Source organism: Ovis aries, chromosome 11 (assembly GCF_016772045.2).
Source record: "Ovis aries strain OAR_USU_Benz2616 breed Rambouillet chromosome 11, ARS-UI_Ramb_v3.0, whole genome shotgun sequence".
Classification (NCBI taxonomy): domain Eukaryota; kingdom Metazoa; phylum Chordata; class Mammalia; order Artiodactyla; family Bovidae; genus Ovis; species Ovis aries.
In genome coordinates this window covers 49,032,560-49,046,064 of record NC_056064.1, presented here as the reverse complement: position 1 = coordinate 49,046,064, position 13,505 = coordinate 49,032,560, and the positions used below count along the sequence as shown (strand labels likewise).

Here is a 13,505-nt window from a genome sequence, read left to right as displayed (position 1 = left end):
CAAAGGAGAAAAGGAAAGTTATACCCATTTTAATGCAGAGTTCCGAAGAATAGCAAGGAGAGATAAGAAAGCCTTCCTCAGGGATCAATGCAAAGAAACAGAGGAAAACAATAGAATGGGAAAGACTAGTGATCTCTTCAAGAAAATTAGAAATACCAAGGGAACATTTCATGCAAAGATGGGCTCAGTAAAGGACAGAAATGGTCTGGACCTAACAGAAGCAGAAGATATTAAGAAGGAGTGACAAGAATACACAGAAGAACTATGCAAAAAAGATCTTCACGACCCAGATAATCACGATGATGTGATCACTCACCTAGAGCCAGACATGCTGGAATGTGAAGTCAAGTGAGCCCTAGGAAACATCACTACAAACAAAGCTAGTGGAGGTGATGGAATGCCAGTTGAGCTATTTCAGATCCTGAAAGATGATGCTGTGAAAGTGCTGCACTCAATACGCCAGCAAATATGGAAAACTCAGCAGTGGCCGCAGAACTGGAAAAGGTCAGTTTTCATCCTAGTCCCAAAGAAAGGCAATGCCAAAGAATGCTCAAACTACCGCACAATTGCACTTATCTCACCAAGCCAGGCTTCAGTAATACATGAACGGTGAACTTCCAGATGTTCAAGCTGGTTTTAGAAAAGGCAGAGGAGCCAGAGATCAAATTGCCAATATCTGCTGGATCATGGAAAAGCAAGAGAGTTCCAGAAAAACATCTATTTCTGCTTTATTGACTATGCCAAAGCCTTTGACTGTGTGGATCACAACAAACTGTGGGAAATTCTTCAAGAGATGGGAATACCAGACCACCTTATCTACCTCTTGAGAAACCTGTATGCAGGTCAGGAAGCAACACTTAGAACTGGACATGGAACAATAGACTGGTTCCAAATAGGGAAAGGAGTATGTCAAGGCTGTATACTGTCACCCTGCTTATTTAACTTACATGCAGAGTACATCATGCGAAATGCCGGGCTGGAAGAAGCACAAGCTGGAATCAAGATTGCCGGGAGAAATATCAATAACCTCACATATGCAGATGACACCACCGTTATGGCAGAAAGGGAAGAAGAACTAAAGAGCCTCATGATGAAAGTGGAAGAGGAGAGTGAAAAGTTGGCTTAAAGCTCAGCATTCAGAAAACTAAGATCATGGCATCCGGTCCCATCACTTCATGGCAGATAGATGTGGAAACAGTGGAAACAGTGGCTGACTTTATTTTTGGGGGCTCCAAAATCACTGCAGATGGTGATTGCAGCAATGAAATTAAAAGATGCTTCTCCTTGGAAGGAAAGTTATGGCCAATCTAGACAGCATATTGAAAAGCAGAGATGTTACTTTGCCAACAAAGGTCCATCTAGTCAAGGCTATGGTTTTTCCAGTGGTCGTGTATGGATGTGAGAGTTGGACTATAAAGAAAACTGAGTGCTGAAGAATTGATGCTTTTGAACTGTGGTGTTGGATAAGACTCTTGAGTGTCCCTTGGACTGCAAGGAGATCCAACCAGTCCATCCTAAGGGAGATCGGTCCTGGGTATTCACTGGAAGGACTGATATTAAAGCTGAAACTCCAGTACTTTGACCACCTGATGAGAAGAGCTGACTCATTGGAAAAGACCCTGATGCTGGGAAGGATTGAGGGCAGGAGGAGAAGGGGATGACAGAGGATGAGATGGTTGGATGGCATCATCGACGCGATGGACATGGGTTTGGGTGGACTCTGGGAATTGGTGATGGACAGGGAGGCCTGGCGTGCTGCAGTTCATGGGGTCTCAAAGAGTCAGACACGACTGAGCAACTGAACTGAACTAAAAACAATAAGTGAACTCCCACAACATATAGAAATATAAACATTTCTAAGCATTTAATGGGTTGAAAATGTCAGATGAGATACTTAATTTCCCAGCCACCTTTGCAGCTAGGGATGGCATATAACCTAGTTCCAGCCAATGACATGTGAGATTTTCCTCCATGATTAAAAAGGGTAAGATATTCAAAGTGATTCTAAGAAAGGGGATGAGAAGGCAACAAATAGTGCCTACTACATGAATCTTGATAACAAAACTGAGCAATAACATTACAAAGGGAAGCTTACAAATCAATTTCAATTAGGAATGTAGACATGAAAATCTTATCTAAAACTTTAGCAAATCAGATACTTCAGAGTATAGTAATAATAATTCATGACTTGATCAGATTTTTGTTCATTAATATTAATATGAGAATTTGACAAGATTGCTGGGTACAAACTTCATAATAGAAAAATCACTAGCACTATTACACAATGGGAGCAATAAATGGAAAAAAAAACTTTTAAAAATTCCATTTATAAGCGAAAAGGAAACTTAAGGTACCCAGTAAAAAAATCTACAGATGCACAAAATCTTTTTGCAGAAAATATGAACAATTAACAGAGGACATTTTTTAAAAACCTAGACAAATGAGAGTATTCATGAATGGGACATGCTGCATTATAAAGTTTCAATCAGTTTTCAGGTCCCTTATAAATTTAAGGTAGATCTAATTAAAATGCCAACAAGGTTGTTTTTAGATAGAATTTAAGGATATAATCCTAATATTCCCAATTACCATAGCTTTATAAATAGTCTTGATGTCTGGTAGTAAGTCTCTCCTACTTACTGAACGTTTCCAAAATTCTTCATATGAATCTTAGGATTAGAAACCCCAGTGATGTGAAGAATACTGGACGAAGCCAAGGACATTTAGCTAGGGCATATAACGGTGTGATCAGGTGAAAGAATAATTAGGCCCATGTATTCTATATGACCTCAAGAGGACCAGTTAGACTAAGACCCGTGGGTGAGAATGCCAGGAGATAGATTTAGGCTCAGTTTAAGGAAGAAATCTAAGTATTCAAGCCATCAGAAAATATAGTAGGGTTATTTATATAGTACATTATGCTGTTGCTGGGGGGGGCGGGGTTGAGCATAGGTAGAATACTCACTTCTCAGGCAGATTCAGACATCAAGTAGGTGGTTAAAACAGCATTTTAGATCCTTTTGAATCCTAATTTTCTACGCTTGAAGTATGGTTCAGACATTACTCCAACTCTCCTCCAGCATACATAAATGAGTAACCAACGAGGCACAGGAGAAAGAGTACTTTTTGCTCCTTTTGCACAAACCTAAGTAAGTCCATTATTTTATCTCAGAACCAGGAAGATTATGCTTTAATAACAAAAAGAAAAAAATTGATATGTGACATAACTATGAAGTACGTATGTTCGTAATCATAAAAGTTACACTGTCTTCCCTGGTGGCTCAGACTGTAAAGAATCCATATGCAATGGAGGAGAGCCAAGTTTGATCCCTGGGTGGAGAAGATCCCCTGGAGGAGTAAATGGCAACCCACTCCAGTATTCTTGCCTGGGAAATCCCATGGACAGAGGAGCCTGGTGGGCTACAGTCCACGGGGTCTCAAAGAATAGGACATCACTGAGCAATGAACACTTTTCACTACTTTGTAGTTACAAACTAGAGTTAACCCACCTCAAGCTAACACATGTCCTGCATGCAGAGGTCATGGGACTCTCAGTATAGTGAGGCTGCTTTATAATTGTAATGCATTAATTGAATATCTATTGAAATTGACAGTGTGTAACAAATTGTTCTGGTATTGAGAATCTCTTAATAAGTAAGACATGGTCCTTGTATTCCAATCAAAGTAGGGCCTAGGTCAACTGATTTCATTATTTGTAAGTCCAGCTGTCCATCTTATGAGTGGTATCAAGGAGGAAAAACTTTTCTTCCATCCACTTTTTGTTGTTCAGTCTCTCAGTCATGTCTGACTCCTTGCGACCCCATGGACTGCAGCACACCAGGCTTGCCTGTTCTTCACCGTCTCCTGGAGCTTGCTCAAACTAATGTCAATTGAGTTGGTGATGCCATCCAAACATCTCATCCACTGTTGTCCTCTTCTGCCTTCAGTCTTTCCCAGCATCAGGGTATTTTCCAGTGAGTCAGTTCTTCGAATCAGGTGGCCAAAGTATTGGAGCTTCAGCTTCAGCATAAGTCCTTCCAATGAATATTAAGGGTTGATTTTTTTAGGATTGACTGGTTCGATCTCCTTGCAGTCCAAGGAACTCCAGAGTCTTCTCCAACACCACAGTTCAAAGGCATCAGTTCTTGGACGCTAAGCTTTCTTTATGGTCCAGCTCTCACGTCCATACATGACTATTGGAAAAACCATAGCTTTAACTAGACGAACCTTTGTCAGCAAAGTAATGTCTCTGCTTTTTAATATGCTGTCTAGGTCTGTCACAGCTTTTCTTCCAAGGAGCAAGTGTCTTTTAATTTCATGGCTGCAGTCACCATCTGCAGTGATTTTGGAGCCCAAGAAAATAAAGTCTGTCACTGTTTGCATTGTTTCCCCATCTATATGCCATGAAGTGATGAGACCAGATGCCTTGATCTTAGTTTTTAAATGTTGAGTTTTAAGCCAACTTTTTCACTCTTCTCTTTCACCTTCCTCAAGAGGCTTTTTATTTCCTCTTCACTTTCTGCCATAAGGGTGGTGGCATCTGCATATCTGAGGTTATTGATATTTCTCCCAGCAATCTTGATTCCAGCTTATGCTTCATCCAGCCTGGCATTTTGCTTGATATACTCTGCATATAAGTTAAATAAATAGGGTGACAATACACAGCCTTGATGTACCCCTTTCCCAATTTTGAACCAATCTGTTGTTCCATGTCTGTTTCTAACTGATGCTTCTTGACCTGCATACAGATTACCTCAGGAGGCAGGTAAGGTGGTATGGTATTCCCATCTCTTTCAGAATTTGCCACAGCTTGTTGTGATCCACACAGTCAAAGGCTTTAGCATAGTCAATGAAGCAAAAGTAGATGTTTTTCTGGAATTCTCTTGCTTTTTCTATGATCCAGTGGATGTTGACAATTGGATCTCTGGTTCCTCTGCCTTTTCTAAATCCAGGTTGTACCTTTGGAGGTTCTCAGTTCACGTACTATTGAAACGTAGCTTGGAGGATTTTGAGCATGACCTTGCTAGCACGTGAAATGAGTACAATTGTGCAGTAGTTGGAACATTCTTTGGGATTGGAATGAAAACTGACCTTTTCCAATCCTCTGACCACTGCTGAGTTTTCCAAATTTGCTGGCATATTGTGCTAGGTCACTTTAGTCGTTTCTGACTGTGTGCAACCCCATGGACAGTAGCCCTCCAGGCCGCTCCATCCGTGGGATTCTCCAGGCAAGAATACCAGAGTGGATTGCCCTTCCCTTCTACAGCACTTTAACAGCATCGTCTTTTATGATTTGAAATAGCTCAGCTGGAATTCCATCACCTCTGCTAGCTTTGTTCACAATGATGCTTCCTAAGGCCCACTTGACTTCCAGGATGCATTCCAGGATGTCTGACTCTCAGTGAGTGATCACACCATCATGATTATCTGGGTCATTAAGACCTTTTTTTGTACAGTTCTTCTGTGTATTCTTGCCACCTCTTCTTAGTATCTTCTGCTTCTGTTAGGTCCATACCATTTCTTTCCTTTATTGTGCCTATCTTTGCATGAAATGTTCCTTTGTTATCTCTAACTTTCTTGAAGAGATCTCTAGTCTTTCCCATTCTGTTGTTTTCCTCTATTTCTTTGCATTGTTCACTTAGAAAGGCTTCCTTATCTCTCCTTGCTATTCTTTGGAACTGTGCATGCAAATGGATGTATCTTTCCTTTTCTCCTTTGCCTTTCAATTCTCTTTTCTCAGCTGTTTGTAATTTATTTAGTATTGATGATTCGGGTCCTGCAGATTAAACTGAAACTGATAGATTAACAGGAGAAAAGACAAGTTTTTATCCATGTACATAGGCAAGAGCATCCAGAAAAACATGACTCAAAGGAGTGGTTAGAATTTAGGCCTTATATACCATTTTAATAGGGGAGGGAGAGAAAAGGGACTTAGGGGAAAAGAAGTATCTTGTATGAGAAATAAATGGGGCCTCAGGAGAACAGATGAGAGAGAAGATAGCTTTGTGACAATGTCTATTTAGGCGCTTTCTTGTCCTGGTGCTTACTTCTTGTCTCTGGTGATAGGAGTCAGTCTTCTCTGGCTGCAAAACTCCTGGAGAGGGGATTTATGACAGTTGAATTCTTTGGGGAGGCTCTGTTTTTATGAGGATAAGCAGAATTCAGAAAAAATGTCTTCCTGCAACTGTTGGATTCTCAAATGTCTTCAGCTCAAAATAATCCTGATGTCACTGTAGCATGTTGTGGACCTCTCACTGACCACAGGTAAGTAGGCTCTAAAAGTTGGACTGGAAGTTACTAAGTTGTTCCAGTGCTCACTTAATAACTTATTCAGAGAAATACCAGTGTCCTGTGGACCTGAATTCATGATCTGGCAAAAGGAATGGATTCCCTTCTTTACATCAATTTGTATGGCAAGACAAACCACATTCAGAAACTGCTTTATCGACTTATTACCCACAGCAACTGTTTGGAGCACTGGAAGTACGTAGTGTCTGTATCATCAGGGCCTCCTTTCCGGGTCTCTCTTGATCAGAAAGGACATTTCATGGAAGGATGTTCGTGGTCCACAGAATTATCTGGAGGCTTGAGATTGGATAGCTATCAGGTCAGGGCAGCTCCAAGAAGCCAAGAACAACAATGAGGACAACCATCTTTAGTGAAACTGACCTTTGCATTTTGCCATTACCATCATGGCTGCCAGGGGTAGGCCTGAACTGTCCATTTTTTCTTTCTAGCCTTTGTTCTAAAATACCAAACATAGGGAATAACTCTGGTGGTCTAGTGGTTAGGATTCCAGGCTTTCACTGCCATGGACCAGGTTCAATCCCTGGTTGGTGAACTGAGATCCCACAAGATGCACTGCTGCTGCTGCTAAGTCACTTTAGTTGTGTCTGACTCTGTGGGACCCCATAGATGGCAGCCCACCAGGCTCCCCCATCCTTGGGATTCTCCGGGCAAGAGTACTGGAGTGGGGTGCCATTGCCTTCGCCGACAAAATGCACAGTATGGCCAAATAAAATAAAATTCCAGGCATAAACATCCCATTGAGTTCCCAGGTCAAGCCTGGCTGCTAGTGAGTGGGAGAGGGACTTCCAGACTGGTTTCCAAAGTGACTATACTATTTTACACTCCCTCCAGCAATGTATGGGAGTTCCAGTTTCTCTGCATAATCACCAACACTTGTTATTGTCTGTCTTTTTTGATTTCAGTCATCCTAGTGGGTTTGAAGTGGTATCTTGTTTGGGTTTTGATTGGCATTTTCCTAATGACTAATGACATTGAGCATCTTTTCATGTGCTCATTAGCCATTTATATGTCTTCTTCGAAGACATGTCTATTGAAATCCTTTGCCCATTTTTAGCTTGAGTATAGTGTCTTCTTCAAATGCCAGTTATCCTTTTAGTTCTTGTCGCTTAGCTCCCTGGATTGTGGGGTTACTCCATTCTCTGGCCCTTCCTATAGTGTCTGATACACTGTTGTGTACAGTACATTTGGGTGGCTGCCCTAATGCATTTAGAACATTACATTAGTACTAATACATTAGCACATTTGGTGATTGTCCTTGGGCCTTCAGTCCAGTTCAGTCAACCAAATAAGTGGTGTTTCTTGGCTTGTCTGCAAAAATCCTGATTTCAACTGGCATCTGGGGAAAAAGAGTCAAGATACTAATCTGAAATAGCGATTCTAAATAAAACCTGTCGTCCAGAATCATATGAGGATGGAGCTTTTCTTTTGTCCCCTTTCATTTTCACCTCATTCCTAGCTTCACTCCAGTCCCCTCTCACTGAAACTCATGAGAGGAGAGAAGCAGATGGGGGCGGAGGGGAATTGGAGGAAAGATGGAGCCTATTTTTGGCTTGTTTATCAGTCATGAAGTGTCATGTTCTTCTCCACTATGGCTGCTGGATTAATTAGGCTGTGCTGGCAGCTGCCAGTCAGGGAGGGTTGCCAGCTTCTAACGGTGATTCCGCCTAATGCCTGAAATGATTTGCATGGTGAAGACCTTGCTCCCACTACTTAGCTCTTGCCTTCCAGGGCAACCTCTCCTGGCTTCTGGTGGCTCTGGGTGGGAGAGGGGGCAGCTTCCCTAAGCCATGAATCTTGTTTAACTGGATAAGCAAAGCCACCAGACGGTCACTTTACCTACCAGCTCATTGGTAGAGCCTTGATGCTGTGGCTTGGGTCTTTCTTTCTCATTTTTCCTTCCTGTTCTCCCAGATCTTACCCCAAAGTAAGAGCCTAGAGCCACAGTTTATGTGGCAATGGGAGAGCCCACTGCCCAGGCAACAGCTCAGAGAGGAAGCGTTGGAGCCAGAGATTCTGACCTAAGAGCTTATTTCCGCGCTATTTTGAAAGACTCCTCATAGTTATTATTGATTTCTGAATATCCAGAGATGATCTTCATTCATTCAGAAAATATTTATTAAGCACCTGCTGTGTGCCAGTCATCATTTTAGGTGTGACTGGGGGAGCAGCAGTGAAGAGGACAAAGATCTGTACCCTGGTGTGACTCACATTCTAGTTATGGGTAACAGGCAATACACAATAGCCATCTGTATAAGAACATTATATATTTTAGAATGTTTAGTCATATATCCTAAATAAATATTGAATTCATGTCTATTGAATATAATATTAAATAAATAGTATTTTTAATATATATTAGAAAAAATAGAACACGTAATGGCCCTCTTTCAGACGTACCTTTCAGTCCACGCTCTTCATTTGGTCCCCATCTCAATCCTTAAGAACACATCAGGCATCCTCATGCTGCTGGGCCCCATGCCTTCTGTCCGTTTGACTACTCCCATGGAAAAACCACAGAAGCAGGATGTCTCGGCCTGGTTGGGGTCTTCAAGGTCATTCTGTCAAGCAATTTCCACCTTGATTCCGCCACGCTCCTACCCAGTGATGCTGACACATGTGGTCGACTCCCCTAGATGCTCCCCAGCACCCCTGCCACATTACCCTCCCACTGTCCACACACGGAGCCTTCCAAGAACTGACACAAGGTAGGCTTCTTTTCCCAGAATCCAGAACATACTGTCCTTTTATAGAAAGAGTGGCAGCAGTGTCTAAGTTCAAGGAATTTCTGTGGGTGATGCCCCAGCAGCCTTATCTCCCACAGGAAATGGCTACAGTCCAGAAACTCAGTTCATCTCTTTGCTGCAGTATAAAGAGTTACATTAAGATCAGAACGAAAAGACCAGCCAGAAGACAATGCATTAGGGAGTAAATGAGTAAGCCATAGCAGCAGAAAAGAAATTTAAAGACCTCAGAAATCACTATACACACAACTGGAGAGGGACAATTATTATCAAACGACTGTCAAATGTCAGATTTGGGCACAAAAAAGAAAAGATCAGAATATCTGTCCTGGACCAGTGGGAAATGGAGATATGAAGGTAGCTAAGACCTTTTAAGAAACACTTAAATGGGACTTCCCTGATGGTAGAGTAGATAAGAATCCACGTGCCAACGCAGGGGACGCGGGTTCAATCGCTGGACCAGGAAGAAGCCACATGCCGCAGAACAGCCAAGCTGGCGCATCACAACTGCTGAAGCCAGCGAGCCCAGCGCCTGTGCTCCACAAGAGAAGGCACCACAATGAGAAGCCGTGCGCTACAATGAAGAGTAGCCCCGGCTCACTGCAACTAGAGAAAGCCCGCATGCGGCAGTGAAGGCCCAGTGCAACCATAAATAAAGAAATAAAATTATTTTTAAAAAATCACTTAAATGAGCTCCAGTTCTTTGAGCCTAATCTTAGGGTACATAGTGACTAGTTTCAGATATGCAGTTTGGCAGAAGTGTGACGCACTATTTTTTTGTTTGTGTTTTGGTTGGTTTTGGGGTGGGGGTTTTGGCCACACCGCATGACTTTCAAGGTCTTAGTTCTCCAACCAGGGATTGAACCCAGGCCTCGCAGTGAACATGCTGAATCCCAACCACTGGACCCCAGGAAATTCTTCCCAAAGTACTGTTATTTTGTGAACTCAGAAGGACTCCCTGCCTGGAATGTTTAAGTTCAAAGTGTCTAGCTGAGACTGTCATATTCTGACCCCTGTTGAGAAAATGAAATCAGACTCCATTTGGACCACATTTGGCCTGATGATGTTCGAGAACCCCTGAAGCCAAAAAATATTCCCAAATGGACATAAATTGCAAAATGAGGTTAGATATGCTAGAGAACGTGGTGATAATCTGGATTGTAAAGCCATAGAAGGGAGAGATGGTTTAGGATTCAGTTCCAAAAACTCTTTATGAAGTAGATAAACATTCTTAACCTGAGGCAAATTCAGATTATGCCTGCCTTGGGGCATCCTTGGCCTCTTCCTACTAAATGCCAGACCAGCATCACTCCCCGTCCCCACCCCCCCAGCTCTCATGACTGAAGATGTCTCCAGGCTTTGCCAGATAGCTCCCGGAGGGGGAAATCCCCTCACCTCTTTCCTGTTGAAATGAGAACCACTGTTCTAGAATGACCAGCTTCCCATTTTGCTCATAATCAAGGAATTTAGCATGTAGGACCTTTCACTGCTAAAACCAGGACAGTCCCATGTAACCTGGGGCAACTATTTCATACAAAGTAAAGATATAAGAAATGAAACAGTATAAAAAGTCTGTCCTTGGGAGACATGGACAAAGGTTTTAGAGAAACGTGGTATTTTAGAGTTTTGTCTTTTCACTCAGTGTCTCTAAAGCCTGAGCCACGGCGAGATTATTTGGGGAGGTTTGATCTCTGCCGGTAGACCAAGAGAGCATGATTCAAGTCGTGCCATCTTTCCAGCAGAGAGAGTCTTGTTTGACGCCAGGTAGCAAGTTTGAGTGGCAGGCTTCTCCTTGGAATGGTAGGCTGTGTGGCAGTATACATCATGAAAGTGACAGCAGCAGTGGAGTCTAATTTCATTTCCTTTGCAGCCCTGATAAATCATTGCTGCAGGGAAAAATGAATTTTACTTTCTCAGACAAAAGCTATTTGAGTAATGATGTGCTCTGGGGAAGTCAGGGGCTAAGAGAAGGTCTGTAGTAGGCTTAAAAATATTTAAATGGCATATCATGGAATTTGTTCCAGTGGCTCCTGTGCCTGGCCTAATAAAAGGCTTATACCAGAAGGGCCTGCTTCCCAGACTATGTATAAGAGTCACATAAAAATCGTATCAGCCATCTTGGCTAAATGTCGTTTTAGGGTGCCTTGGAAAAGGTATTTGATGATCGTGTGGCATATTCTGCGTACGTTGGCAGATGAGACAGCTAAGGTAAAGATTCTAGAGCCTGTAGTCCTGATCATTTACAAATAGGACAAGTCTCAACATGAATGGAAAATGACTGGTGTTTGTCATCTTCCTTCCAGAAAATGCTTGTTGCTTAGGAATATGGTTCTGCTGGGAGGCTTTTTAAATGATACAGGGAATGAGTTATGAAGGGAGGAAGACTTGGACCCCAAAGTACTATCAAGAGGCTGGTGAGTCTGGGGTGTGGGGGTTGTGCAGTGTAGACGGAACAGTGGGGAATGGTTTCTAACGCTTGAAGGGAGACAAAAGTACTTGGTTAAGCTGAACAATGCCTAGCTTACCTTGGGGAGCTTCTACAATCCCATTTCAATCCATTGAAAGCATGAGAAACCAATTTGCCTATGAGTAGAATCAACATCTCCTTGACTGACACAATGGCATATCACGCTGGGGTGTGGGGACAAGCAGGAGGGGACCCGGGGGACCTGGTGATCGTGACCACTTCCCACAAGCCAGCCCAGCACTGCCTTCCCACTCTCAATGTCAATCCCAGTTACCCTCCAGCTTCAGTGACTGAAAGAATAAATCCTAGGCGAAAGCTGTAAAATCCTCTGTTGGGAAGCAAGCTTCTTCCTTCCTAGTGGAGCAAAGGGAAGGTAAATGAGCAGTTACTGCAGAAACGATTTTATGAGAGTGAGACATTCTGCATTACAGCAGCAAAAAGAACTGTTCTGTGAATTATAATACTGCTCTGCACGCCCCTCACAGCGCACCTATGAACAGTGTCCTTATCTGATGCCCACCTGGCTTCAGGGGGGACTCTGATTTCCCCATTTATTTTAGCTGTGATAAATGGCCCAGAGCTTTCTTTGAGTTAGGTCTGGCCAACCATCAAAAATACGTATTTGTGTTTTAAAAAGCAGGTCCTGGATACTGTCAGAAAGAAGAGAAGCAATTTGGGAAGACATACAAGGAGCATGGTGTTTTACTGGCTCTGGATGTCATTTAAACCCTGTGTCCAAGAGGGGGATTTGGGGTTTATTACCTTGGTGTCCCCACTCTCTTAGCTAGATCAGCTTGCAATTCACAACTGCTTCTTAATGTTTTTTATTGCCAACTGCCGAGAGTCTGCGTCCTGTCTCTGGGTCTGATGTACTGCTAGACGTTGGTGTCCCAGACACTTAGCTGTAGGCACCAGCACAGGAAAGAAACAAGATAGTAGCAACCGGAAAAACAGAAAGCCCCAGAGTAGAGTGTGGGGGGAAATGAAATCATGCAAACAGATTACAGGAATATATTAGGAGTTTTCTGGGCCTGCAGAAAGCTGTGAAGTTTGCCTCAGAAGGAAAACAGAATGAAGCAAAGCAAAACTTAATTAGTCCTTGGTTACTAACGGTCTTGGGACCTGTGCCCTTGGGTTTTCCTTGTTTTGAGAATGTTTTTTGCAAATGGCTGCCCGGGTCCCTGTTCCAGAGAAATGGCTCTGTCGTTGCCTTAGTTTCCTGGGGCTGCAGTAACAAATTGTGGTGAACTGGATGGCTTTAAGACAACACACGTTAATCCTCTCCCAGGATGGAGGTCAGAAGTCTGAAATCAAGGTATTGGCAGTGTTGGTTCCTTCTGGGGAACCAATCTGTTCTGAACCTCTTTCCTGCCTTCTGTTGTCCGTGGTCATCCTACGTGTCCTAAATACTAATATGAACAAGGGACAGTTTAACCGTGATGAAGACCAGGGAGATAGAGACCAAGTGGCTGTGGAGAGAAGAGCAGTCCTCTGACTTCTCCAGCAGTCAATTTCTCTGAACAGATATGGTAGCAGGGTGAGGCACTGGACAGACTCTAATTGTCGTTTTCTTTCTCTCCTCTTAGCAAACTGCCTAGTTGGGCTAGAGCTGTTGTTCCCAAAATATTTTATGTAACAGAGAAGGCATGGAACTATTATCCCTACACAATTACAGGTAAGTCCTTGTACACCCATTATGTCACAAGCATCCATGCTAGGACATGGGGGGATTCAGATTTCACTGATTGAGCGTGGGTTATCCCAGCAGGGACTCACAGGAGCCCTGTGACACCTCCCTGACCCTTTGTCTCCATGCTTTTAAGTCAACACTCTTCCTAGCAGGAGGTTGTAGGGGTTAAGCTAAACTATTCTATCTTCCTTCTTGAAATGATCATTGTAAATAGCATATAGAGAAGAAAAAGGAAGCTCTACTTAGTGACATTTCTAGAGGTTTCATTATCCTTTTTATTAAAAAATTTTTAATATAA

General features: G+C 42.7%; 1 protein-coding gene across 1 annotated transcript in view; it reads left to right on the top strand.

Moving 5' to 3' along the window:
- Nucleotides 1-13,505, top strand: part of PITPNC1 (phosphatidylinositol transfer protein cytoplasmic 1) — a 262,838-nt gene that overhangs the window by 132,817 nt on the left and 116,516 nt on the right. The window contains exon 3 of the mRNA XM_015098883.4: nt 13,104-13,192. Within this exon, the coding sequence (XP_014954369.1) occupies nt 13,104-13,192 (89 nt within the window). The remainder of the gene's footprint in view (nt 1-13,103; nt 13,193-13,505) is intronic.